The 24923-nt window shown below is 37.3% G+C and overlaps 1 protein-coding gene across 5 annotated transcripts in view; it reads left to right on the plus strand.

Moving 5' to 3' along the window:
• The window catches only part of IGSF11 (immunoglobulin superfamily member 11), a 185947-nt gene that overhangs the window by 137303 nt on the left and 23721 nt on the right, over nt 1-24923 (plus strand). For all 5 annotated transcript variants that reach the window (XM_073231597.1, XM_037013195.2, XM_037013193.2 and 2 more), the window contains 2 exons: nt 21761-21924; nt 23359-23566. In XM_073231597.1, coding sequence (XP_073087698.1) covers nt 21886-21924; nt 23359-23566 — 247 coding nt within the window. In that variant the 5' untranslated portion in view covers nt 21761-21885. The remainder of the gene's footprint in view (nt 1-21760; nt 21925-23358; nt 23567-24923) is intronic.

Raw genomic sequence — 24923 nt, forward strand, 5'->3', positions numbered from 1 at the left:
CCACAAGCTGCCTGGCCCCGTGTGGTTTTTCCTGAGGCCCGAGGACTCAGTAGTTTGTTGACAGGGTGGTGGTTCCAGAAGTAGCCAAATATATTAGAGAACTGCCTCTCAAATTATAATCAGACCTCACAATCAAAAGTTCCTCATCCTGAAAAAAGAGAAATAAATATGCCTATCATCTGTAAAACATTTATCATCATTGTGTTTAATTGATTGACAGCTGTACTTCCACTAGATTGTAGGTTCCATGAGATAGAAACCATGGCTCTTACGTTTGCCATGCTTACTGGTGCCTGGCATTTGGTTGGCTGCCTGAATTAGTAAGTGTAAAATCCTATTGGCCTGGGCGCTTATGAGCCTGCAGGCGAGGTGGAAGCATAAAGGGTGCGATTTCTTAGTGCTCTCCTGCCCCTAGCCCTCAGCCATTGCCTCCTCCTCTCCACCCAGTCTCCCTCCCCAGCCACCACACACACACACCAATGTGCTGGCCTCTGTTCCCTTCCATTCCTGAGAAGGATTAAGTACATTCCTATTAAGCTATTAATAATATACCTGTCATCAAAATATTTTCTCCCCATTTTTCCTCCATATAATCTGTTGTGTCCATATCCTTTATTGCCTATTCTTTTCCTTTATTTTAACGAAGGAAACAATCAGAGTTCATCTTCCCGTGACATTCAAATTGTTGGTTATAAATCTATGAGCTTGGCCCATAATGAGACTTCACCATTTAGTGAGGGAACCAAGGCTGCCATAATTTAGAATAAATAATTCAGCAGTGAACACCTCGAAATTCCCCCTGGGGAGGCCTTCTGCATTCTAATGTAGGCATCTAACAGGTGGTTAGCATCTCCCAGATGGTGCCTTGACATCAGAGATTAGGAATAAAGCAATGAGAAGATCTGTTACAGTCTGTCCCTCGAAAAGCAAGTCTTGAAGGGAACATTCATTCATCGAGTGTTGTCCCTGCCAGCTTCACCCTGAAGGTATTTTCCTCTCTGTAAAGTGGACGTGCTGTGCTTTTCCTGAGGAGATCATGCTTCTCCATACCGCCTGGTTGCAGAGCCTCCTCATGCCGAAACATTGTTTTATGAATGTTCGTTAATCCTGCAGTTCCACCAAAAGAGGGAAACAGTGACTGAGAACCAAGGCAAGTAATTTCCAAACAGTGACTGTGCTCCTTTCTGGCTTTTCCCTGGCAGAATAATCCTTATCAGTGGTGGTGACCCTTTCTAGTTTTTCTAGTTTTAAACTTTTCACCAGCAGTATGATGTGCAATGGACACAAAGTCTCAGTCTTATAACATTATGGCTATAACAGTTTTAGGAATAGTAGGTGAGGTAAAAGCCCATTCTGGATCAAACATTGGGTAATCTGGTAGAACTCAAGCTTTTTTTTTTTTTTTAGTGAAATAATCTCATATTAGAGATTAAATCTGTTGTAGGGTGCTATAAATATGTTACAAATAGAGGTGCTGCTAGAAAAATAGCAAGTATACTATGTTTGCTTATTTCTGGTTTTTAGTTAGTCTTCCACAGCAATATGAGATTTCAGAGGAATGTGTGATTTTTAAAAACCATTACTGAATTCAGCAGTTTTGCAGGTTCATATGTAAGTGTGTGTGTGTGTGTGTGTATAATATGTATATTTTTTACCTTCCCATCTGTCTTCCCACTGCAGTTCTGTGGTTACTATGGAGAAGGTTATGAGAAGGAGAAGCATCAGAAGTTAAAAGTTCATCCTGTATCTGGGACTGAAAGAACTGTGCCCCCACCATCCCTTTACGTCCTCCCCCCATGTGATGATCTCCATCCTGCACTATCTGTTGCTGAGGGGAGGATGGCTTGATGCTCTGTTGTAAAAAGTGGCACAGAGGAGCTCATTCTCCTCTTTGTTACCTCTCAGCTTTATCGCATCATTTTAGTAGAAGCACAGAACGGAAGGAAAGAGATGCATCAGGGCGAACTGTCAATGTGGGACATACCTGTTAGTGTGGGTGGGTTTTTCTTTTCTGGTATTTGTGTGTTTAAGGTATTTATTCTTTATTTGCTGATAAGATGGAGGAAAAGCTTAGAGAAAGGACCTGATGTACAACAGCTGGGATTTGGTTAATCTGCTTAGAAATAACATTAATCGGTGGATCAGATGCTGTCAACAGTACAGGGCCTTCTATCCCCGTTATCTTCCCTATTCTTTTCTTGCTCATTCTTCTCTTCCCATCTTTGGTTTCATTTAGACTTCTCTTTTTAATTTCCTACCAGTTGTTTTCTAAGGTTTCACTTATGTTTTTACTTTACATTTCATTTTTTAATCTTACTCCTTCTTTGTCAGAGGCAAGTCTTCAGTCTTTTGGCCTTTTACTCAGGGAATAGAGGTTATGGCTATGGACTGTCACATCCACCAATCGGAGTTTTCTCTTAACTTAAACATGTGCTTAAGCCTAACTTGATATCCTCTTAATAATTAAAAATAACAGCTGTAGGTATGTATTAAAATAACTGCAAGACTATAATTTTGTTGAGAAGCTTCATGCCACTGGGACAATTATATGAATGTGGTGAATGCGTACTAAGTACTTTTCTTCTGTTCTTTATATCTTACTGCTTATTACCACTTTGAGTTATTTTCCTGAGAACAGACCCAATTGCTCCTTAAGCACTTCCTTTATGCCAGGCACTTCAATGTCCACTTATTCAATGTGCTCTAGTAAGGTAGATATTTTTATCCTTTTTTCTTAAAAATGCAAAAATACTAATAAGTCTCCAAGAGTTTAAGTAAAGTGCCTAAAGTTACACAGCTCCTAAGTAGCCACATCTGTATTGTAAGTCCTGTACCCTTTCACTGTGATGAGGAGGCTGTAAGGAGTAGAAGTTTGGAAGGCCCTGGAACCAAGCTAGACCTGGGTTTGAATCCCACTTTTTGAATTTTCTGTCTGGGAAAGCATATTAACATCTCTGGGCCTCATTGTCCCCATGTGTAAAATATGATTAATTATCAGGTCCCTTCCCAATCTTGGTTGTTACTAAGCTTATATAAAGTGCGTAGAAGAATATTTGGCACACAAATTCTTGATCCATATTATCAAATACATATTGGACATTTACTGTATTCTTGTCATTATATGCTAGGACCTGGGCACATAGTTTCTACTTAGAATCTGGTGAGAGACCTGTGCTAAGAGAATTAAAGTCTTATGACAGTTTCAGGGAAGGACAGGGTGCTGTTGTGGAAGCATTTAAAGGAGAGATGCAACCTGTTCTAGATCAGGGCAAGTTTGAAATCTGAAGAATAGGTGGGTATTGGAAGGATTTCGTGTGTGTGTGTGAGTGTGTGTGTGGCAGGGGAGAGTATTTTAAGCAAGGGCAAGAGATCACACAAATCAGGGAGAGCCCAGTGTATTCCTGGTCTTGAAAAGTGCACTGTCGTAGGAAGTGCTATATGACTGGCTGGAAAGACAGGCAGAGGCCTGATTAAAGCAGGGCTTTGAAGGCCGTGGGAAGTACTTGGGTGCATTGTGTTAGTACATAATTATGATGCCATATTACTTTTTCTGCATTCTTAAGTGTTCTAAGAGCTTCCAATAAGAAAGATAGAAAGCAAATTCCCTCTTTCCACATTGTTTTTACTGAGGTATAATTATATAATACTATATTAGTTTCAGTTGTAGTGATGTTGTGATATTTGTATGTATTGCAAAATGATCACCTTAGTAAGTCGTTATCATCCATCACTGTACATAGTTAGAAATCTTTTTCTCATGTTACAACCTTTAAGATCCACTCTCCAAGCTACTTTCATATTTGCAACACAGTATTATTAACTAGGGTCATCATGCTGTACATTATAGCCCCATGACTTACTTATTTTATAACTGGGTATTTGTACCTTTTGACCCCCTTCACCTATTTGACCTTCCCCAACCCCCTCTCCTCCAGCCTCAGGCAACCACCAGTCTGTTCTCTATGTCCATAAGCTCGGTTTTTTTTTGTTTTTGTTTTCGAGTCTACATATAAATAAGATCATATGGTATTTATCTTTTTCTGTCTGACTTATTTCACTTAGCATTATGTTGTCAAGGTCCATCCATGTTGCTGCAAATAGAAAGATTTCTTTCTTTATTATGGCTGAATAATATACTATTTTGTGTATATGTGTGTGTGTGTGTGTGTGTGTTGTGTGTGTGTGTACACATGCATACACATACACACCATTTTTTCTTTATCCATTCATCCATTGATAGACAATTAGGGTATGTCCCTGGGACATGGACATGTTTCCTTGCTTGACTGTTGTAAATAATGCTTCAGTGGACATGGGGGCACATATATCTTTTCAAATTAGTGTTTTTACACTGTTTTTTTAAAATAAATACCCAAAAGTGGAATTGCTAGATCACATGGTAATTCTATTTTTAATTTCTTGAGGACCCTCCATGCTATTTTCCATAGTGGCTGCATCAGTTTACATTCTCACCAATAGTGCATTAGCTTTCCCTTTTCTCCACATCCTCACCAACACTTGTTTCTTTTCTTTTTGGTAATAGTCATTCTGACAGGTAAGAGGTGTGGCTTCATGTATTTCATTGTGGTTTTGGTTTGCATTTCACTAATGATTAGTGATTTTGAGCATCTTTTCATATGGCCACCCATATGTCTTCTTTGGAAATATGTCTGTTCAGATCCTCTGCCCATTTTTTAATTGGATTGTTTATTTTTTGCTGTTGACTTGTATGAGTTCTTTATATATTTTGGATATTTATCAGATAAAGATTTGAAAATATTTTCTCCCATTCAGTAGGTTGTCTTTTCATTTTGTTGATCCTATTTCCACATTTCAAATCTCTATTTTTTCATGTTGTACACACTGAAGGATGTTTTAAACTAGTTAAAAGTTAAGCTAGTACAGACACAAACATATCCAAAAGATCAACAAAATTTAAATGTAGTGCTGGAGTTTGGAAAGAGGTGATGTTAATGGTGAATGAGAATAATATGTTTCAGTTGAGTCATTTTTAAAAATTTTGGTATCATTAATGTACAATTACATGAGCAACATTATGGTTACTAGACCCCCCACTATCAAGTCCCCACCACATACCCCATTACAGTCACTGTCCATCAGCATAGTAAGATGCTATAGAATCACTACTTGTCTTCTCTGTGCTATAGTGCCTTCTCCGTGTCCCCCATTCCCACTATTTTGTGTGCTAATCGTAATGCCCCTTTTCCCCCTTTATCCCTCCCTTCTCACCCATCCTCCCCAGTCCCTTTCCCTTGAGCCATTTTTTAAAAAGAATTTAATTGGTTTCAGAATATAACATCCTTCCTGATGGTTTCAGATGGCTTTATTTGTTCATAAATAACTCTACTTGTTGATTTAGCCTCTTTTATCACATGAATGCTTCATTAAACAACTGGCGCTTGCTCATTATAGCTGAGTGGGGCTGTATTCAACCAGGTGGTGAAGTTGAGAGTACAGGGCTGTATTTAACAGTAAAGGCTATTTATCTGGCCTTTTGCCATCTGGAAACTCTAGTTAGTATCTCCCAATATAAATCTTCAATCTGCTAACCAGACTGATGCTGAAATTCAGCTACAGTGTCACAATGTCAGAAAGGCCTGCAAAAATATAAACTAAAAGTACTGTGTAATTTCAATAGAATAATAAGCAAAATGAAGGCAGGAAAAGTAAGTTTTCCCACCCTAGCCATTTCCAGGTTAAAAGTCTAGATTTTCAGAAGTTCTTTAGAAAGCCAAACAGCAAAAGAATTTTGATTTTTTTTCCCTGAAAAAGGCCAGTCACTTCCAAGTTAAGATTTGGCTGGAGAGTTACTTCTGTAATAAGAGGCAGTCCTGAAACACTGAAAAAATAGCCCATAGACTGGTCAGTTTTCTCTCCCCAGGCTCTGCCTTGTCTCTAGACAGTGATTTCTGAAATTTGAAGACATGAAGATTTTAAAAAAGTCCTTCATGTATCTTTGGAGAATTAAGATTTATTTTTAAATTACACTTATCATTCCTAGGACCCACAAAGGTTTGCAAGAACTGTTTACTCATCTGTTTTCTTTAAATCAAATTAAATACAAATCTGTGACTGTTTTTACCAGTGTGGCAGGAACTTTAATATCATTTGTTATTGGGGGTTCCTCCCCTACACTGCAAGGTTTTTCACAGAGCCGAAACACTGGGGAACCCTTCTGATCTTCTGTGAAGTAATTACTACCATTTGTGACGTTTAAGCCTGCAGAATCTTTCGGTCTTTCTGTGCAACTTCTGTGCCTTGTAAAACACAGAGAATCCAGTGGCGTCCATCCACTTTGAGGCTTTGCTATTTCCCTTGGCCTTGAGGGAAGCAGAGCATGGGTCCCCTCTCATTCAGGAACTTGGTCCACTTCCATGCCCCTTGCAGTAGCCCTTTTTCTTCTTTCTCAAGCTCAAAGGTGGCCCCTCCCATCCCACCTCCCCCAGGATAGTTACCTCAGTGAGCATAGGCTTTTCACTTGACAGAAGCCTGTTTGTCTTCAGTGGTTTCAGCTTTCCACCTTGCAAAAGCCTATGAGGTAAGGAGGTAAAAAAATAGAGGGCTTGAGAAAGATAGGCATAGAAGAAGTAGGGGAGGAGAGAAAGAGATACAACTTAATGTCTTCTTTTACTGCTTGCTGTAGTCAACATCTTAGCCTCTTCATGGCTGGCAATCATATTTTTGACTAGTATTTCTGTATTGGAGAAATTCCCACAGTATGAGTTCATTTCCCAGTTAGAAGTGAGGACTCAAATTTCTAGCCTCTTTATGTCTTGGACTTACTCTCTTGAGTCAGATACAGATAAGTGAGACATGATTTGGAAGAGAGCAATGTGGAAAATGGGCTCTGTGCTGAGCATTCATAGCAGTAGGAGTGTGTGTGGCTCTGGGGGATGATGGGGTTGTAGCGTTGAGTGCCTGACAGAGCACTGACATCAGTGGTAGTTACAGGGAGGTTCTGGCATTCAGGGTTTCTCATCAAGCTAGTTCTACAGCTTAGTTTTGGATGTTTTCCCAGAAGTTTATCCTTGAGCTTATTTCTCTAGCCATCTCAGTGATTCTGCGAATTCCCCAGTCTCCTTTTTCTAAAAATTAATTTATTAAAAATATTCTTTAAATTGAGGTACATGAAATAAAATGCACAAGTCTTAGTGTACAGCGTGATGAATTTTCCATGTATATACCCTCATATAACCATCACCCAGATCAAGATATCAAACATTCTAATTTTTTTTCCACTTCACCTGTTTTGTCCATTTTACCACCAGTCTATTCTCTGTTTATGAGTCTGTTTCTGTTTTGTCTGTCCATTTTTTAATTAAAATATCATTAATATACAATCTTATGTTGGTTTACAGTGTACATCACAGTGGTTCAACAGTCCTCATGATCAACTTATATTGAGATGCAAATTATTGTGCCCTTTTGTCCCCCTCCCCCATCCCCTCTCCCTTGGTAACCACTAGTCACTTCTCAGTGTCTGTGAGTCTAATGCTATTTTGTTTCTTCTGTTTTGCTTTGTTTTTATATTTCACAAATAGGTGAAATCATATGGTATTTGTCTTTCTTCGCCTGGCTTATTTCACTGAACATAATACCCTCTAGGTTCATCCATGTTGCAAATGGCAGGATTTCTTTTTTATGGCTCAGTAATATTCCATTGTGTATATGTACCACATTTTCTTTACCCATTAATCTATTGATGAACACTTAGGTTGCTTCCATATCTTGGCTATTGCAAATAGTGCAGCAATAAACATAAGGGTGCATATATCTTTTCAAATCAGGAATTTTGTTTCCTTTGGCTAAATTCCTAGGAGTGGAATTACTGGGTCAAATGGTATTTCTATTTTTAGTTTTTGAGGAACCACTATACTGCTTTCTATAGTGTTGCACCAATTGCATTCCCACCCACAGTGTAGGAGGGTTCCTATTTCTCTGCATCCTTGCCAGCATTTGTTGTTTCTTGTCTTTTGGATGGTGGCCATTCTAACTGGTGTGAGGTGATATCTCATTGTGGTGCTAATTTGCATTTCCCTGATGATTAGTGACGTGGAACATCTTTTCATGTGCCTGTTGGCTATTTGTATTTCTTCTTTGGAGAAATGTTTGTTCAGGTTCTCCACCCATTTTTAATTGGGTTATTTGATTTTTGGGTATTGAGGCATATGTGCTCTTTACATATTTTGGATATTAACCCCTTAATCAGATGAGTTGTTTATGAATATATTCTCCTATACTGTAGGATGCCTTTTTGTTCTACTGATGGTGTCCTTTGCTCTACAGAAGCTTTTTTTAATTAAAAAATCAGATTTATTGAGGTAAGATTTATGTATAATAAAACCCCCCTTTTTAGGTGTACATTTTGAGTTTTGAGAAATATTTACAGTCTTTTAATCACCACCACATTCATGACATAGAATATTTCTTTCACCCCAAAGAGCTCATTCATATCCCTATCCAGTCATTCTGTGTGCACCCACCCCAGCCCCTGGCAACTGCTGATATGGTTTCTGCCCCTGTAGTCTTGCCATTGCCATAATACAGAATTTTTCTAAGTGGATGCATACTGTATACTGTTTTTCTGTTACTGGGTTCTTTCACTTAGCATAATGCCTTTGCTATTTATTGCATGTGTCAATAGTTTGTTCCTTTTTATTGATGAGTAATTGGCCATGGTATGGCTTTGCTACAACTGTTTTATCCAACTTGATGGACATTTTGAGTTGTTTTCCAGTTTTTTGTCTATTGTGAAGAAAGCTGTTAGGAACATTTAATATAGGTGTTCTCGTGGATATATGTTTTTACATCTCTTGGATAAATACCTACCATTATGATTGCTGGATATTACTGTAAGTGTGTATTTAACTCTGTTAGAAACTGTGGAAATATTCTCCAATGACTGTGCACTTTTCAGTCCCTAAAGAAATACATGAGAGTTTGTGTTGCTCTGTGTTCTCATCCGTACTTGGTGTTGTCAGTCATTTTAATTTAACTCATTCTAGTTGATGTGTAGTGACATCTCAGTGTGGTTTTAATTTTCCTGTTAACTAATGAAGTTGAACATCTTTTTATGTTCTATTACTCATTCATATATTTTCTATGGTATATTTAAAAAATTGGGTTGTCTTACTGGATTGTAAGACTATTTTATGTATTAGAAATACAAGTCCTTAATGTGTTTTGAAAATATCTTCTTCCAAAATGTAGCTGGCACTTTAATTTTCTTGATAGTGTCTTTTTGAAGATAAGAAACTGTTAATTTTGAAAGTGTAATTCATAAATTTTTTAGTAGTTCATGCATTTTTTATCTTCTTTTCTGTGTTCAGAGTCATAAAGACTTTCTCCTGGGTTTCCTTCCAAAAGTTTTATAGTTTTCACTCATATACTTAAGTTGCTGATCCATTTCAGGTTAACTTTTATTATAAGGTATAAGGTAAGGGTAAAGTTAGTATTTTTGTATAAGGAAGTCCCAATTTTTCCAGCACTACTCTTTGAGAAGAGTACCCTTTTTTTCCTGAACAGCCTTGACAGGTCTGTTGGAAATAAATTGACCATATTTGTGTAGATCTTTTTCTAGACTCACCGTATATCTTCCTATGCTAATTACACACTATCTTGATTACTGCAGCTTTATAGTATGTTTTAAAATCAGGTATTGCTGGTCTTCAAGCTCTTTTTTTCATTTAAAAATTTGGCTATTTTAATCTTCACTTTTACATATATATTTTAGAAGCAGTTTGACTATACAAAACATCTCCCTGGAATTTCAATTAGGATTATATTGAATCAGTAGGTGAATTTAGGGAGATGACATCTTAACAGTATTAAATCTTTTGATTAATGGCCATGGTCTCTCTCTCTCTCTCTCCATTTATTAGGTCCTTAAAGTTTTCTCAGGGAGGTTTTGTAATTTTCATTGTATAGGTCTTACAGATATTTTGTTAAAGCTATCCTTAAGGTTTTGTCTCTTTGATGCTGTTATAATTGGTATTATTTAAAAATTTTAATTTCCAAAATTTCATTGCTGCTCTATAGAAATATAGATAACATTTATATATCGATCTTGATTTCTGCAACCTTGCTAAATTTATTAATTAGAACTCATTGCATTTTTTTGTAGATTCATAGAATTTTTAGTATAGATGGTTCTTACCTACAAATAAGTACAATTTTACTTATTCCTTTCCAATCACTATGACTTTTGTTTCTTATCCTTGCCTTATGGCAGTGAGTGGGGCCTCCATATTGAATAGATGTGGCAAGACCAGACATCCTTGCCTTGTTTCTGATCAAAGGAAGAAAGCAACTTCAGCCATTAAGCAAAAATTGTCTTCTTACCACTAAATATGATGTTAGCTATCTTTTTTTTTTGATAGATACTTGTTATTAGTTTGTAGACGTTTGAAGAAAATTTTTACAGTGGATAGGTGCTGATTTTTATACTGGACAGAGTTTTTTGAAAGGAGTTTTTATAGTGAATAGCTATTGATTTTTTACTTTTCCAGGGCCTATTGAAAAGATTATATATATATATATATATAGTTTTTTTTAGTATGTTGACATGATGAAGTATGTTGACTTTTAATATTGAGTGAACCTTATTCCTGAGATAAACATCACTTTTGTCATGATTAGTTATCCTTTCTATATATTGCTGTATTCAGTTTGTTAATATTTTGGACTTCTTTGTCTATGTTTAGAAAGAATGTTAGTCTAGAACTTCCTGTGTATGTATTGTCTTTGTTGGATTTTGATATCAGGGTAATGCTAACCTCATAAAATGAATTGGGAGTTTTCCTTCCTTTTTTCCTAAAGAGTTTATGTATAGAATTGCTATTATTTTTCAGTAACAGTTTGGCAGAATTCACCCATGAATCTGTTCAGATCTGGTGTTATCTTGGTAGGAGGATTTTGAAATGAAAATTAAATTAATTTTCTTTAATGTACATTGAGTTATTCAGACTATATCTTTTAGAGTAAGCTTTGGTACTTTGTGTCTTTCAGAGAATTTGCCCATTTCATGCGTGCTATTAAACATAAAGCATAAGGTTATTTAGAATATCCTTTTATTATTCTCTTTCTGTCCATATGATCTGTAACTATGTCCCCTCTCTCATAGCTGTGTCTTTTCTTTTTTATTCTTGATCAGTTTTTTAAGAGATGTTTTATTTATCTTGGTGAACCAGCTTCTGATTAATATTTTTCTGTCTTCATTTTCATTGAATTCTACTTAAATTTATACTTCATTTGACTTGCTTTTGATTTAACTTGTTTTTTTTTTTTAGTTTCTTAAGGTGGATGCTTAGGTTGTTGATTATAAACCTTTCTTCTTGTTATAATATGAGCATTTAGATACTATTAACCTTCCTCTAACTAGTGCTAGGTTGCTTATCATAAATTTCAATATATTGTGTTTTCGTTTTCATGCAATTCAAAGTATTTTCTGATTTTCTTTATTATTTCACTTTTGACCCATGAATTTTTTAGAAGGGGATTTTTATGAATATTTGATGATTTTCTAGGTCTTTTTCTCTTACTGCATTCTAATTTAATTCACATTCTTTGTATGATTTTAATTCTTTTAGATTTGTTAAGGTTTATTTTGTAGCTCAGAACATGGTCTATCTTGGGGAATGTTCCATGTGTATCAAAATATAATGTGTATTCCATGCTATTAGGTAGAGTGTCCTAACAATCTCAATTATGTTAAGTTCATTGGTAGTGTTGATTAAGCCTTCTATATTTTTACTGACTTTTATCTATTCTATGAATTTGTTCTATGTCATTGTTAATGACAGAAGAGTGTTCCAATGTCTGGCTATGTTTTTTTTTTTTTTTCTTCTCCTTTCAGTTCTGTCAGTTTGAGCTTCATGTACTCTGGAGCTCTGTTGTTAGGTGCATACACAGGACTATTATATTCTTGATGAATTGACCCCTTTAACATTAGTTAATGCCCCTCTCTATTCCTATTTTAGTGACCTCGCTCTTTTTCTTCACATGTTGCTTCTTTCTCAAACTCTCCACCAATAGGAAAAGGCCTATGGGATTTGCCAGGCACCATTGTTATTTGGTATGTCTTTTGAGAAAAGATTTTATGACAATTTTCCCATGTACTGTCTATAGGTGATGGTTTTAGTCAGGTGCTGAATGAGATGCTATATCACCATCCACAATGACCCATGTTGAAGGAATTGCTTCATTCTGCTTTCATTGAAGGGAATTTCCTTGAAGGGACACTATGTTATCAATCATAGTGTCATGAGTCCATCATAATATAATAAAACCTGGTTCTGCCTTTGTGGCTTGCATCTTTAAACAGCTAATTATAATTACATTTCTCATTCACTTTTACAAAAGTGTTTGGAAACACAGATGCCCACAGGAATCAGGCAGGAGTCCTGACTTTGTAAAGTGGGCTAAGTTTAGAGTAAAAGGGAGTAGTGGGGATTGTGGCAATGGTGGAGCAGTCGTGCTTTTTCTAAAGGAGCAACACTAATTGCCGTGTGCAGTGGGACCCAGTGTTATAAACTTAAAGTTTTTCAAGATGACTTGATAATCTAGAGTTTTGTGTTTAATTGTAAGGAACTCAAAATATTTAAAAACTTTCAGTGAGTCATATAATATAGGCCTGTGAAGAAAATGGAGATTTCTGATCAGGATTCCTGCCTGGCCTGAATTGTATTATCTATATAAAAGCCTGTTTGCTGCACTTCTGTGGGACAGAGGAGCTGGTCAGTCATGGGAGTACCAGCCCAGGGGAGGGGTAGAGAAGAAACACCCATTCTCTCATCTCCTCTGTTCCTGGTATATAATTGGGCAGGCATCTGCCAGTCACTAGAGACCCACCCACAGACTTCTTCCAGGGAAGGAAGAGGGCGCCACCAGGGACAGCAGGGAGGGAGGAAAGTCTGAGACCTACTGCCCTGAGGATAAGCCCCCTTTTAAACTTCCAACTCCTTGCTCTTCACTCGTACTAGATTGGTAGGCAGCTTGCCCCAGGCAGGAAAACCCCTCCTCCCGGAGCAACAAGGCCAAACAAAATATGTACTTAAATCATATGTCACCTTACTGGACTGCAGTCATCCCTGTTAGGGTATTCCTAATGGAATATATTATCTATGCCTGAGGCTAGATATAAAATCAGGAGAGGGTGACAAGGATTCTGATGACGTTCACATCACTTGTTAGGAGCCATTGCTGAGTAAATGTCACCCAATTAACAGATCTGACGTGGTTTAAAAGGGGCCAAGAAGGCAAATACATATACTTTTTGATCATTTGAAAAGTGACCAAGGGAGTGATAATGTACAGGGTTAGCATTGGTTCAGTACAAGTCATGGGCCTCCCTCTGTACCTGTGTCTCATCTCTAGGCCTGCTTTTTAGAAGTACACCTGAAGAAATAATTTTTCTACTCTGGACCCCTGGCATGCTCTTTGCCCTTGGTATGGTCCCCGAGGAATGTGGTTGAAAAGAAGTCAATGAGAAAGGACTAAAATAATTTCTTGAAATAAAGTTTAAACTGAAATAATACCATGGAAATATAATACCATAGGTCATAGACTATATGTGAGTGTTCAGTGCTTCAGTCAGAAGATAAGGGTATATAATTTTATGGTAGCCTGCTTTTGTATACCAACAATAAAGTATATTGTTTAATGTAGCATAAAATGAAGTAGAGATTTGGCAATGATCCTATAAATTGATGTATATAGATGACCAATGTGTAATAAAACCATCAACGTAAGTTAACTATATATTACTCTTCATCTAGTTTAGTACTGTGTTGATGGCAAAATACATCAGTTAGCAAACATTTTTTAGTTCAGGGAGCAGTTTAAAAAGTCATGTAATAATAACAATTATAATGGCATATTATTTCATCTAATTAAAATTTGGTTAAAGTATGAAGGTAAAGATTTGTTTTAAAAATCACATTAGAGATTTGTGTTATTCCATAGTTTCCTATAGAAAACAAGGAATTGTATTTTTACATTTTGAAATTTTTTTCAATCTGATGAAACTACAAAACTGAATATTAATAGGTTAAATGAATTTTATGTTAGATTTTTTTATATGCAAGAAAACAGCACTTATGAAATCATGTGGGAATCACATAAGCCAGTAAGCATTTCGTGACTGCTGATCTAACATTTTGGGCAAAAGGACAAAATAGGTCTCCCAAAATAACTTAAGATCCTTTTGATGCTTTGCTGTCTGTATTTCCAGAGGGAAATTGTCTGGCAATTGGGCTGAGCCTGACATGAGTACATGCTCCGCAGACATCAGTGAACACTCCATTTTGAAATCTCAGTTGGACTGCTTGGACCAGTGTTCATTCTGAACATCAGGTGTTCTGGCTCTTAGGGATTTGCAGGGGGGGTTGCATTCCTTTGAGTCTGCATATAACTAAAATGTTCTTGTCTGTTCTCTTGGCTATGTAGTATGGATGATCCCTTTTAAGATTTTTAAGGATTCTTTGTTGCCAGCTTCTTTTCTGAAAACAACATGAGCCTCTTGGTCTGAGAAAATGTGAATTTCTTTCTGCTTTGAATCTTGGAAAAGAGGGCCTAAAGAAAGAATATAGACAACTGTTATTTATGATTTCAGCTCCTTAGAGGAAACAGGACCATGTGCTTTATGTCTTTCTTATTTAATTACTTAGAGTCATTCAGAATTCATGAGTTGACTTAATTTTTTTGGCTGAAAGTACTAAGAAAAGATTCAATTCTGCAAAATGCTGCCAATTCAGCTCTTAAATTATACATTTTACATGTAAATATTGCAAATTTGTTAGATACTTTAAATGAATTTTTAATCCAATATTTAGCATTAAAGTTTAAATACCTGCCTAGAATTTGAAATGTGGAAATACACTCTAGAAGGAAATTGGAATTTTACTTTTTAATAATATAGAAAAAAATTAATCATTTAAAATGTGAAAAATACTCGTTTCCTCCTCACTCTAAGAGATTTTCAGTTATACTCAATTCAGTCACTATAGTAAGTAGGAATCCTGAGACATAGTCACAAAGCAACTTTTTTATGTTCCATATCTCTTAATTTACTCAAGATCCAGTTCTTTTCCTAGAAGAAAACTTCAGCAGATTGTACAATTTTTCTGGCCACTGTAAATTTAAAAATAAAGCAAAAGAAGAAAATACCACTTTATACACAGAAATCTACGTGTAGTTCGCAGAGTGCCAGTGCTCCACCCTGTAGGAATCCAGAGGTCTACCTCTAGCTTTCTTCTGCTGAAGTCCTAGCAGGCAACTCTCTCGGACAGAATCTAAGATGGCCCTGCACCAGCTCTTGGTGTGTTCCCACCTGATCCACTGGAAACTTTTTGAGAGTTTCTAGGAATGTAGGACCATTTGTTGAGTGGGAATGGGATGAGACAGTGCACCACAGCTCTAATAAAAAAGTCTCCACAAAGTCTCTTTGCAGATGTTCACTCCTGACCCATTTATTTCCTGTGTAGTTCTAAAAGTTATATAGCCAGTTTCGACCATCTTTATTGTGAAAATCCTTCAGGATAGTTTACCTTTGCAACTCACTTGGGTATCTGATACCTTAATCTATGATGTTTTAGTGTCTTGGATGACTTCCTTTTCCACAGAGAATTCTGGTGGCCCAACAGCCTTTTTATGTTAAATGTTTCTATCCACATGAGACTGAGAGCAGAAGCGATATACTTACAAATAAATAGAGTTTTTGTTGCTCAGTATCAGTTCTGTTGGTAAAGAAGTACCCCTTCACCCTAATGACAATACCTCAGTAACATTATCATTTGTTTCCTGAGATAGGGTCTGCATAGTAGAAAACATACTCTGCTGGAAGTGAGAAGATGTAGGTCCTAATCTTAAGACCTTTAGCAAGTCTGTCTCTTTGGACCCTCGTATTTTCATGTGGAAATTGAAGCAACTGAGTTAGATCAAATCAACAGTTATTTTAGAGTTCTTACTGAGTGCTTATGGTAATGGAGTTCTTAATGGGCCTTATAGAATATTGGTGAAGATGTGTTAAGTAATTGCACTATTGAAAGTATGATTATAAGTTTGGTTAGTGTTCAGAATGAAAGGAACAATGCTTTGTGAGACCCTGACCTAGGCTGAGGGCTCAGGAAAGATGCTTCTGTGAAACAATGACACTTGAGCTAATATGAAGGATGAGTAGGAAGTTAATAAGTAAAGGGATTAGGGTGGAACAGAGCCAACCAGCCAGAGAGGAAAGACAGGATAGAGCAAAGGCTCTGATTCAAGGAGTCAAGAAAAACTTAATTGGTAAAATGGATCGGATTTGATCATGCTCAATCATGATGACAGAGTAGACAGAATCAAGAAAGATTTCTGAATTTCTTACTTTTGCAACCTCATGGCTGCTTGGGCTATTTGCTACCACAGGGAACATAAAGCAGCCAGATACACAGGGGAGGCAGGGACAGCGGGGAAGATCAAGAGTTTGATGTTGGATTAGTTGAGTTGAGGAGCCTTTGAGATAGCTACATGCGGATGTCTAGGAGGCAGTTGGATATAAGAGGAAAGGTTGGGTTATGGAGATAAATCTGAAAGCCATTGGAATGTATATGAGAATTGCAGCCATGATAGTGGATGAGAGTTTGTAGAGATAGAGTTTAGAATAAGAAAATGTAACTCCCAGGGAAAATCCCAGGGCAGAATACTTTTGCACCTAAATCAGTCAGAGTGAGAAATAAAGTGGGAGAAACCCATTTATTGCTTACAGGCAGTTGTCCACTTGTGCTCGCCTGGGTCTCTCAGGACTGGCTGCAGAGGATGGGGCCCCACCCAACCTCTCAGGTCCAGATATGCCCTTGCTCCCCCTTTTGTAATTACCTATTGGTACGGAGATGGACTGCTTCTCTTTACCCCTTGGAAACACCTGTTGATAAGACCCACCTGTTGATAAGGTCCAGCCAGAGATTCTGGAAATATCGCAGTTTTACCCACAGAAGAGAAGGCAGCTTTGTGAGGAATGCCAGCATTTAGAAGCATGTAGAGAAGGGTGAGACAGCAAAGGCGACTGACTGGGAGGAGACAGGAAGAACTCCACAAGTAAATTATGTCCCTGAAGCTAAGGGAAAGGGTGTTTTAAGAGGGAGGGAGTCACTGTCATCACAGGTCGGTGCTGCCAGGAGTCCGAGGATGGTCAGTGGTCACGAAACCACTAGGAGGTCTCTAGGAAACCTGAGGAGAACTATTTTTAAGAAGTGGTGGTGGCAGGAGTGGACTACAGACTGGGTAGTGAGAGAGTCTGTGGAAACAGAGTGTAGACAAAAAGATTATCTGTGAAGTATTGGAGAAAGGACAGTCCCTGGAGGGGACTTTGGGGGAGGGAGGAAGGCAGGAGGGCAGGAATTTTGTTTTAAGTGGAAATACCTGGGAACGTTTAAATGCTATCAGGAAGGCTCCAGTGCAGAGGGAGAGGTTGAAGCTGCAGGAGGGAGCAGTCTATGGTAAGGTTACTAAGGAGGCCTAGAGGATGCAGTGTAAATTATGCTCAGATGAGAGGTTGGCCTTACCTGAGCCCCTCTAATCTTATAGGAGAGAAGAAGAGGATGAGGAAGATCGAAACTGCTTTCTAGATTTGGAAACAGGAAGTTGAGGGAGTTTCCATCGGATGGTCTTACATAAAAGTCCAAACTAGTCTAAAATTTTGTGATTGTATGAGATAGTAGTTGTGGTTAAAATTGCAATATTTCCAAAATCTCTTTCCTGGCGTTAGCGCATCTCCATATCAATAGGTGTTTAAAGGGGTGGAGAGAAGTAGTCCATCTCCATGTCGATACGTAATTACATGGGCGAATGAGGGTTTACCTGGACCGGAGAGGTTGGGTAGGGTCTCTTCTGCTGCAGCCGGGTTGAGAGAGAAGCAGGACGACTGTTTGTAAGCAATAAATGGGTTTCTCCCACTTTATTTCTCCCTTTGACTAATTTCGGTTTCAAAGGTATTTTGCTGTGAGATTTTCCCCCTGGAGTTACAGTAGTGATAATAGCAACAAACATCTGTGGAGTGGTTTGTATGTGTCGGGTCACGTAGTGTATGTTCTCTATAGATAAACAGCCTGGATTTGAATCCTGTGTGACCTTGAGCTGGCCTCAATTCTGTTGGAAAATGGGGACAGTGTCAGCAGATACCATATAGGATTAAATGAGTATGTGTGTGTGTGTATATGTGTGTGTAGCTGTATGTGCTTACTGTGGGCTTGGCACACGGTCAGTGCAGTACACAGTCTATGTTTAGTAGCAGTAGTGGTAAGTGGTGGTAGCCATCACGAGCCATCTGAATCTGATACGGCCCTCCTTATACCCTTTTGAGGATGTGATAGTAGTATTTAGCCCTATTTTACAGAGGAAGCAACAGAATCAGAGATGAAGTGACTTATTTGGGGCCGCCCAGCTAAGCAGATAAAGTGTTAGATTTCAAATTAGATATATCCACCTTCAAACTCACATTTTACAAGCGGATCCTCTACAGTATTTCTTCTGCAGCAGTTTCGGAGTTAACCTTAGGTTAAAATAAGAAGCAAATTAAGTCAGGTGGGGTAGCTTCTCCCACCCCAGGGGCTTGCTGTCTGCGAGCTGACCTGTTCCCTTTCACTCATACTCCTGTCCTGCAAATTCACTCTCCCTTTACTTCAGTCCATCCATATTTTGGATGGTTTTTCCCATCTACATCTTTGTCTTTTGTCCTTAATTTATATTGGCCATCTTTTTCTTTCTAAAACTTGTATGAAATATTGTGTGAGTTGAGCTTGAAATCAGAGAGCTGAAGGTGGAGGGCATCAGTGTCCTGTGCAGTTTAAAGGGGACATACCCCTTTCTCCCTCACTTGGAGTCTTATCTGACGAATGAAGTGATGGAGGTTTTTGCCAGTTGGCTCCCACACTTATTCTTGAAAACATCTCCCTGGGCATTGTGATCATTATAACAAAGCTTCTCCCTTAACCCACCTCTGCCCTATGAGTAGCTCATTCCCCTGTTCACCGCCTGTTCTGTGATTACATGACCTTCCCCTTTTGCCTCTTACTTACTGCTTGAGGTTCTTTTAACTTTTCATTTAAAAAGCTTAGACTTTCACTAATATTATTTAGCTCGGAGACTTCTCCTGATGTTATCAAGTGCTTTATATTCTTTGGCAGATGGCTTACTTCATGAAACATTTTTATGCTGCAAAATTAACTCCTGAGAACATCATCAGTCTATACGTGAAGAAAATGAAGTTCTGTAGAAGGAAGGTGTTATGTACGTGTTTTTTTTAAATTAATTGTAATCGTAACTATGCTATTGTGTTACTTTTTTGGGAGAATTGAGGTAATATCACTTCAAAATAAAACAGTTTGAGAGTCTGCCATGGACTTACTGTATTTTTTGTGATTAGCATAGCTGTTTTGTTGGCTCTCCCTGACCTGTTTTAACCTCCTCTTAGTCCCATGCTGTTCTGCAGTCCCAGGGGACAGGCATTCTTTTCAGAAGAGGTAACAGTTGATTTTGACTTTCCAGGAGTTGGCCTGATAAATCACTATTTTCTTTGTAAATTTTAACAGTGTTACTGAGATATAATTTACATTCTGCAAGATTCATCCACTTAAATTATAAAATTCACTTATTTTTAGTTAATTTTTAGAGATGTACAATCATTGTAACAGTCCAGTTTTAGAAGTTTTCCACTACTCTATAAAGTTCCATTGAACTTTCCTCCATTTAACTGTCTTGTACCTTTGTTGAAGAGCGTTTGAGTATAAATATAAGGGTTTATTTCAGAACTCTGAGTCCTGTGCCATTTATCTGATGACCTGTCCTTATGCTAATTCCACACTCCCTTGATTACTATAGCTCTATAGAAACTGTGTCAGTCTCTCCCCCCTCCTAACACTGTGTAACCTCTCATTTACTTCTTTTCTGTATAGATTTGCCTTTTCTGGATATTTCATAGAAATAGAACCATATGATACATAATCTTTTACATCGGGCTTCATTCACTTAGCGAAATGGTTTTGAGAGGCTCACCATGTCATAACATGTGTTACTAACCTGTTGTTTTGTATTTCCAAATAATATTTCATTGTATGGCTGTACCACATTTTGTTTATACACTCAGAAGTTGACAGATATTTGTTTTACTTCCATTTGGGGATATGATACCAGTAATGCTGCTATGAACATCATGGTCTTTGTGTGACATATATTTCCATTTTACTTGCATAGATTCCTAGGAATGGAGTAACTTGGTTGTATGTTAAGTTTATGTTAAACTTTTTGAGAAACTGTAACTTCCTAAGTGGCCGTACCATTTCACATTCTCACCAGCGATGAATGAAGATTCCAGTGTCTCTGCATCCTTGCCAGCACTTGGTTTTGTCTTGATGATGGCCATTCCAGTGAAGGTGTAATGGTGTCTTATTATGGTTTTAATATGGAGTTTCTGAATGAGTAATAATGTTGAGCATCTTTCCACATGCTTATTACTTCCTTGAAAGGTTTATTAAAATACTTTACTCATTTTAATATCAGGTTGTTTGCCTTTTTATTATTGAGTTGTAGTGGTTCTTTATATATTCTATATTCAAGTCCTTTATCAGGAAATGAATTAAAATATTTTTTACCAGTCTATAACTTGGCTTTTAATTGTTTCATATAAATCTTTTGAAGCACAAAAAATTTTTAACTATTAATGAAGTACAATTTATTAATGATCATGGTGACATATCTAAGACTTCTTTGACTACCTTAGGTCACAAAGATTTTCTGCTGTGTCTTTCTGGAAGTTTCATAGTTTTAGTTCTTACTTTATGTCTGTGATACATTTTGAGTTGATTTTTGTATATGCTGTGAGGTAGGAGTTTGAGTTAACTGGTTCAAATATTAATATCAAATTGTTCCAATACTGTTTGTTAAAAAGACTGTTCTTTCCCCCATTAAATTGTCTTGTACCTTTGTTGAGGGGAATTTGACTAAAAATGTAAGGATTAATTCAGAACTCCCAGTCCTGTGACATTTATCTGATGCTCTATCCTTACGCTAATACCACAGTGTCTTGATTATTGTAGCTCTCTAGCAAGTTTTTAAATCAAGACAGAATTCTCCAAATTTGTTCATCTTTTTCAATATTCATTGGCTCTTCTAGTTCTTTCCCTTTCTGTGTGTTTTAAAATTTGTCAGTATCTACAAAAAACCTGCTGAGATTTTGATTGGGATTGCTCTAAGTCTAAGATCAATTTATGGAGAATTGGTATCCTGACAATGTTGAATCTTCCACTCCTTTTATCTGTCCTTTTATGTAGTCTTATTTAATTTATTTTACCAGCACTTTATAGTTTTCAGTGTACAGATCCCCTAATACTTTGTTAGATATATACGTAAGCATTTAATTTTAAGTGTGCTATTGCAGTGATGCTTTAAAAAAATTCAGTTTATTCCTCATCCCTCATCACCATTGCAAGTTTTACTTAAAGTGTATCAGTTGAATTCTCCCATGTATTTGAATCTGGCCAAATACCAAAGAGTGTCTTACAAAAGAGAGTAGGTAGCCTCTAATATTTTTCATTTGTAGTTTCTAAGAGGTAAAGTGATAAACTATATTAGTTTGGGTCCATGACTGTCAATGGTTGTTTAGTAAGATTGTCACATCAGTTTGTTTACATTATTGATAACATAAAACACACAAACTTTTTCTGAAGGGATTTGGTGATCACATAACCTCTCTTTCCTTCTTCGGTAGGTGTTGCAGCCTCCCTGGAAGTGTCAGAGAGCCCCGGGAGTGTCCAGGTGGCCCGGGGTCAGACAGCAGTCCTGCCCTGTACCTTCACTACCAGTGCTGCCCTCCTTAACCTCAATGTCATTTGGATGGTCATTCCTCTCTCCAACGCTAACCAACCTGAACAGGTACTCTGTTCCAATCTGTGCTACCTCTAAAATAGTACTCTCTTCAGAAGAGGTGGATAGGAGAGAATCCTGAGTACATAATTGATTTCTAAAATAAGGTGGCACTTCTAATGTGCCTATGCTGTTTTAAGTCCCCTCCTGTATTATTGGTCAGCTAGCAGAAGATGCTGTCCTCTTTTTAAAAGACTTTTTTAAAAAAATTGACAGATGTCAAGGGGATTCTTCTGAGAATTTTATGTAGGAACCTGTAATTATCAAAAGATACTGCTGATAGGAAAGATCAAGACAGAAACAGCAGAGTATTGTCCTTTGACAGGGAAGGACCAGCACCAACTCAGGAGGCGGAGACACTACTTTTGAAAGAGTGATACTATTAAGGAAGTAACATTAGGTAGTAGGACTTGATTTATTTGGCTAATTCCACAAATATTTAAAACAAACACAGACAGGCATACTAGCCAGCTTCAAAGAGTCACAAATAAATAGGGTTCATGAAAATAGAAGCTATGACTGAATAAATTGTGTCAATTATAGGTAAGAGACCCATAATTTGTATACCCACTGTGGAAAATAATGCTCAAAAAATTAATGAATTGTTTTCATGACTACACCTTCATTCTCAAAGATAATTTATTTCTATTATGAAGCTTTTCTCTTCCAGTAAGCTTATTACAGCCTAAAAATATGTCATAAGCTGAATTTTCTGATATGAAATTCAATATGTATGTATATATATTTGTATTATATATATTTAAATAGAAGCATCTTTTGTGTCTTCAAACCATGGGGTTTTTATAATTAGCCTGAGCCTTTGAGATCTTCATTTAAGAGTCAGTGATCAAATCAAAGAGGCAAAAAATGACTTGACTACAGTTAGCCAAATATTTACAGGCAAAACTGGAATAGAACCAAGTTCCTTACTGTCTGCTGGAGGGTATTTTGTAATTTCATTCTGAGTCCTCTCCCTTGAATAGTTAACTTTGATAGTAGAAATTGATGTAAGAATAGCAATCATAGACTTGTAACTCTTCTTCCCCTTTAAGGCATTCATTTATCTTCAGTCTACAACATAATCTGTCATCTTGTGACCTAGTAAGCATGCAAATGGCAGTGCTAATTTTTTTAACGTTTTATTTTAGAGTTTTTTGAACTGGTAAAAAGATTGATGGGCTGATTGTAGAATAGCACTAAAGACATTGTCTATGTTCTGAAGAGTTAGTTAAGGCAACAATGTTATTCCAGTTTAGTATGTAAGAATTTAGAATCCCAAGATATCTATGGGCAGGTGCTATAGTAAAAAGTTGGTGACAACTCTAAGATTAGAAATAAAATTTTCCAAATGTTTGGTGTAGTATATTGTCTACTTGATAGTTATTGTTATGTGTCTAGAAGGGGATGTTGTGGCTAATTTACTTATTTTGCTTTCTTTTGCAGGTCATTCTGTATCAGGCTGGACAGATGTTTGATGGTGCCCCCAGGTTCCATGGTAGGGTAGGGTTTACAGGCACCATGCCAGCCACCAATGTCTCTATCTTCATTAATAACACTCAGCTGTCAGATACAGGCACCTACCAGTGTTTGGTCAACAACCTTCCAGACAGAGGGGGCAGAAACATTGGGGTCACTGGCCTCACAGTTTTAGGTGAGTGACAGGGAGTGTTCCAGGTATCTTGGTTTTAGCTGTGAATCTACTCGCAAGCATATTTGCTTCTGCTGTCCTACACTCTCAGTCTGCTCATGTCTTTGTCCTGCCTGCTCTCCTCTCAGCCCCATCTGGACTCTGTTTCCTCCTGCTTTTCCCACATAGTCTCCCCATTTCTTTCTCCATTGCAGGTGGCTCTCTAAAGCTTACTTCTTAAATGACTTTTCCTGAAAGTGGAGAAAGGTGGTTAAAAATAGCGTCAAAAGTGGCCTTTCACTTATCTTAAGTGTCTCTGGGATAAGAACTTATTGTTGAGAGCAAATTAAATCAATTTGTTACGTTGAGTATGAAGCAGAGGTTTCAGCACATGTGAGACTAAATTAACTACTGTTTCATGTCTCCATAACACTGAGCAGGTTCCCCACGGTTCTCAGCTTCCACCTCAAGCCCTGGCATCATTTTAAGAATGCCTCCTTTCCTTTTAAAAATATCCTTGTTTGAATGATAAATTATATATGATCAAATTTGGTCTTAATAATAAGACTAAATAGATTTAAGGCCTCTTCCAAAGTAGTGTAGACAATGAACAACAATAAAGTTTAGATTAAAATTTAGGTCTCTTCACTCAAACCAGCTCTCTTTCCACTTTACTGTGCAGTTAGACTATTTCTTACTAAATTAAACCCATTCTAAACATGTTTTATTTCTCAGTACTGCTGCCTCTGAAATAAAGCATTGCCTCCTAAGTGGATCCTTGTGGTAGAAGTGGCTAAATTCAGCTCATTTCGGGAGACGGAGGTAGTACTTAGAGAAGGCTGATGCTCTTGATTATCCTGTCCTACTCAGGTCTCAGAGTATCTACTCCCATATCCTTGGCAAATTCTTCACCTTCCTTTTCCCTTACACTGTTGAGTCACTGGAAGATATCAGTGTTGGGGAGTCTTGCCATTTTTCTTGCTGGGGCAAAAATATCTGTAGCATTGGTGCCTTGTTCTTCCAATCCTTAAACAGAGTAAGAAAACTAAAGACCAGGTTGGAGATTTCTATCTTGAAATATTGTCCATTATAATATATTAAAAATTGTATATGTTTTAAGATACTCGAGTACTGAATAGTCTTAATGAAATTTGTTATTATTTAGATGCTTCTACTTGAAAGTTAACATACATTATCCAAGTCTGTTTGTTTTTACATTTTTTAAAGGAAGAAAAAAGCCTTTAATTTGTTATAGTTAATGCTTACCTTCAAAGAATTATTTTCCATTTCCTTCATTGTGTCATCGTGGCCATGTGGAAGGTAGGGCACTAAGGAGATTGGTTTGTCCCAACACAGCCATTAGCACCACTGAGATTTTTTT

The sequence above is a fragment of the Manis javanica genome, chromosome 3 (assembly GCF_040802235.1).
Source record: "Manis javanica isolate MJ-LG chromosome 3, MJ_LKY, whole genome shotgun sequence".
NCBI classification, from domain to species: Eukaryota; Metazoa; Chordata; class Mammalia; order Pholidota; family Manidae; genus Manis; species Manis javanica.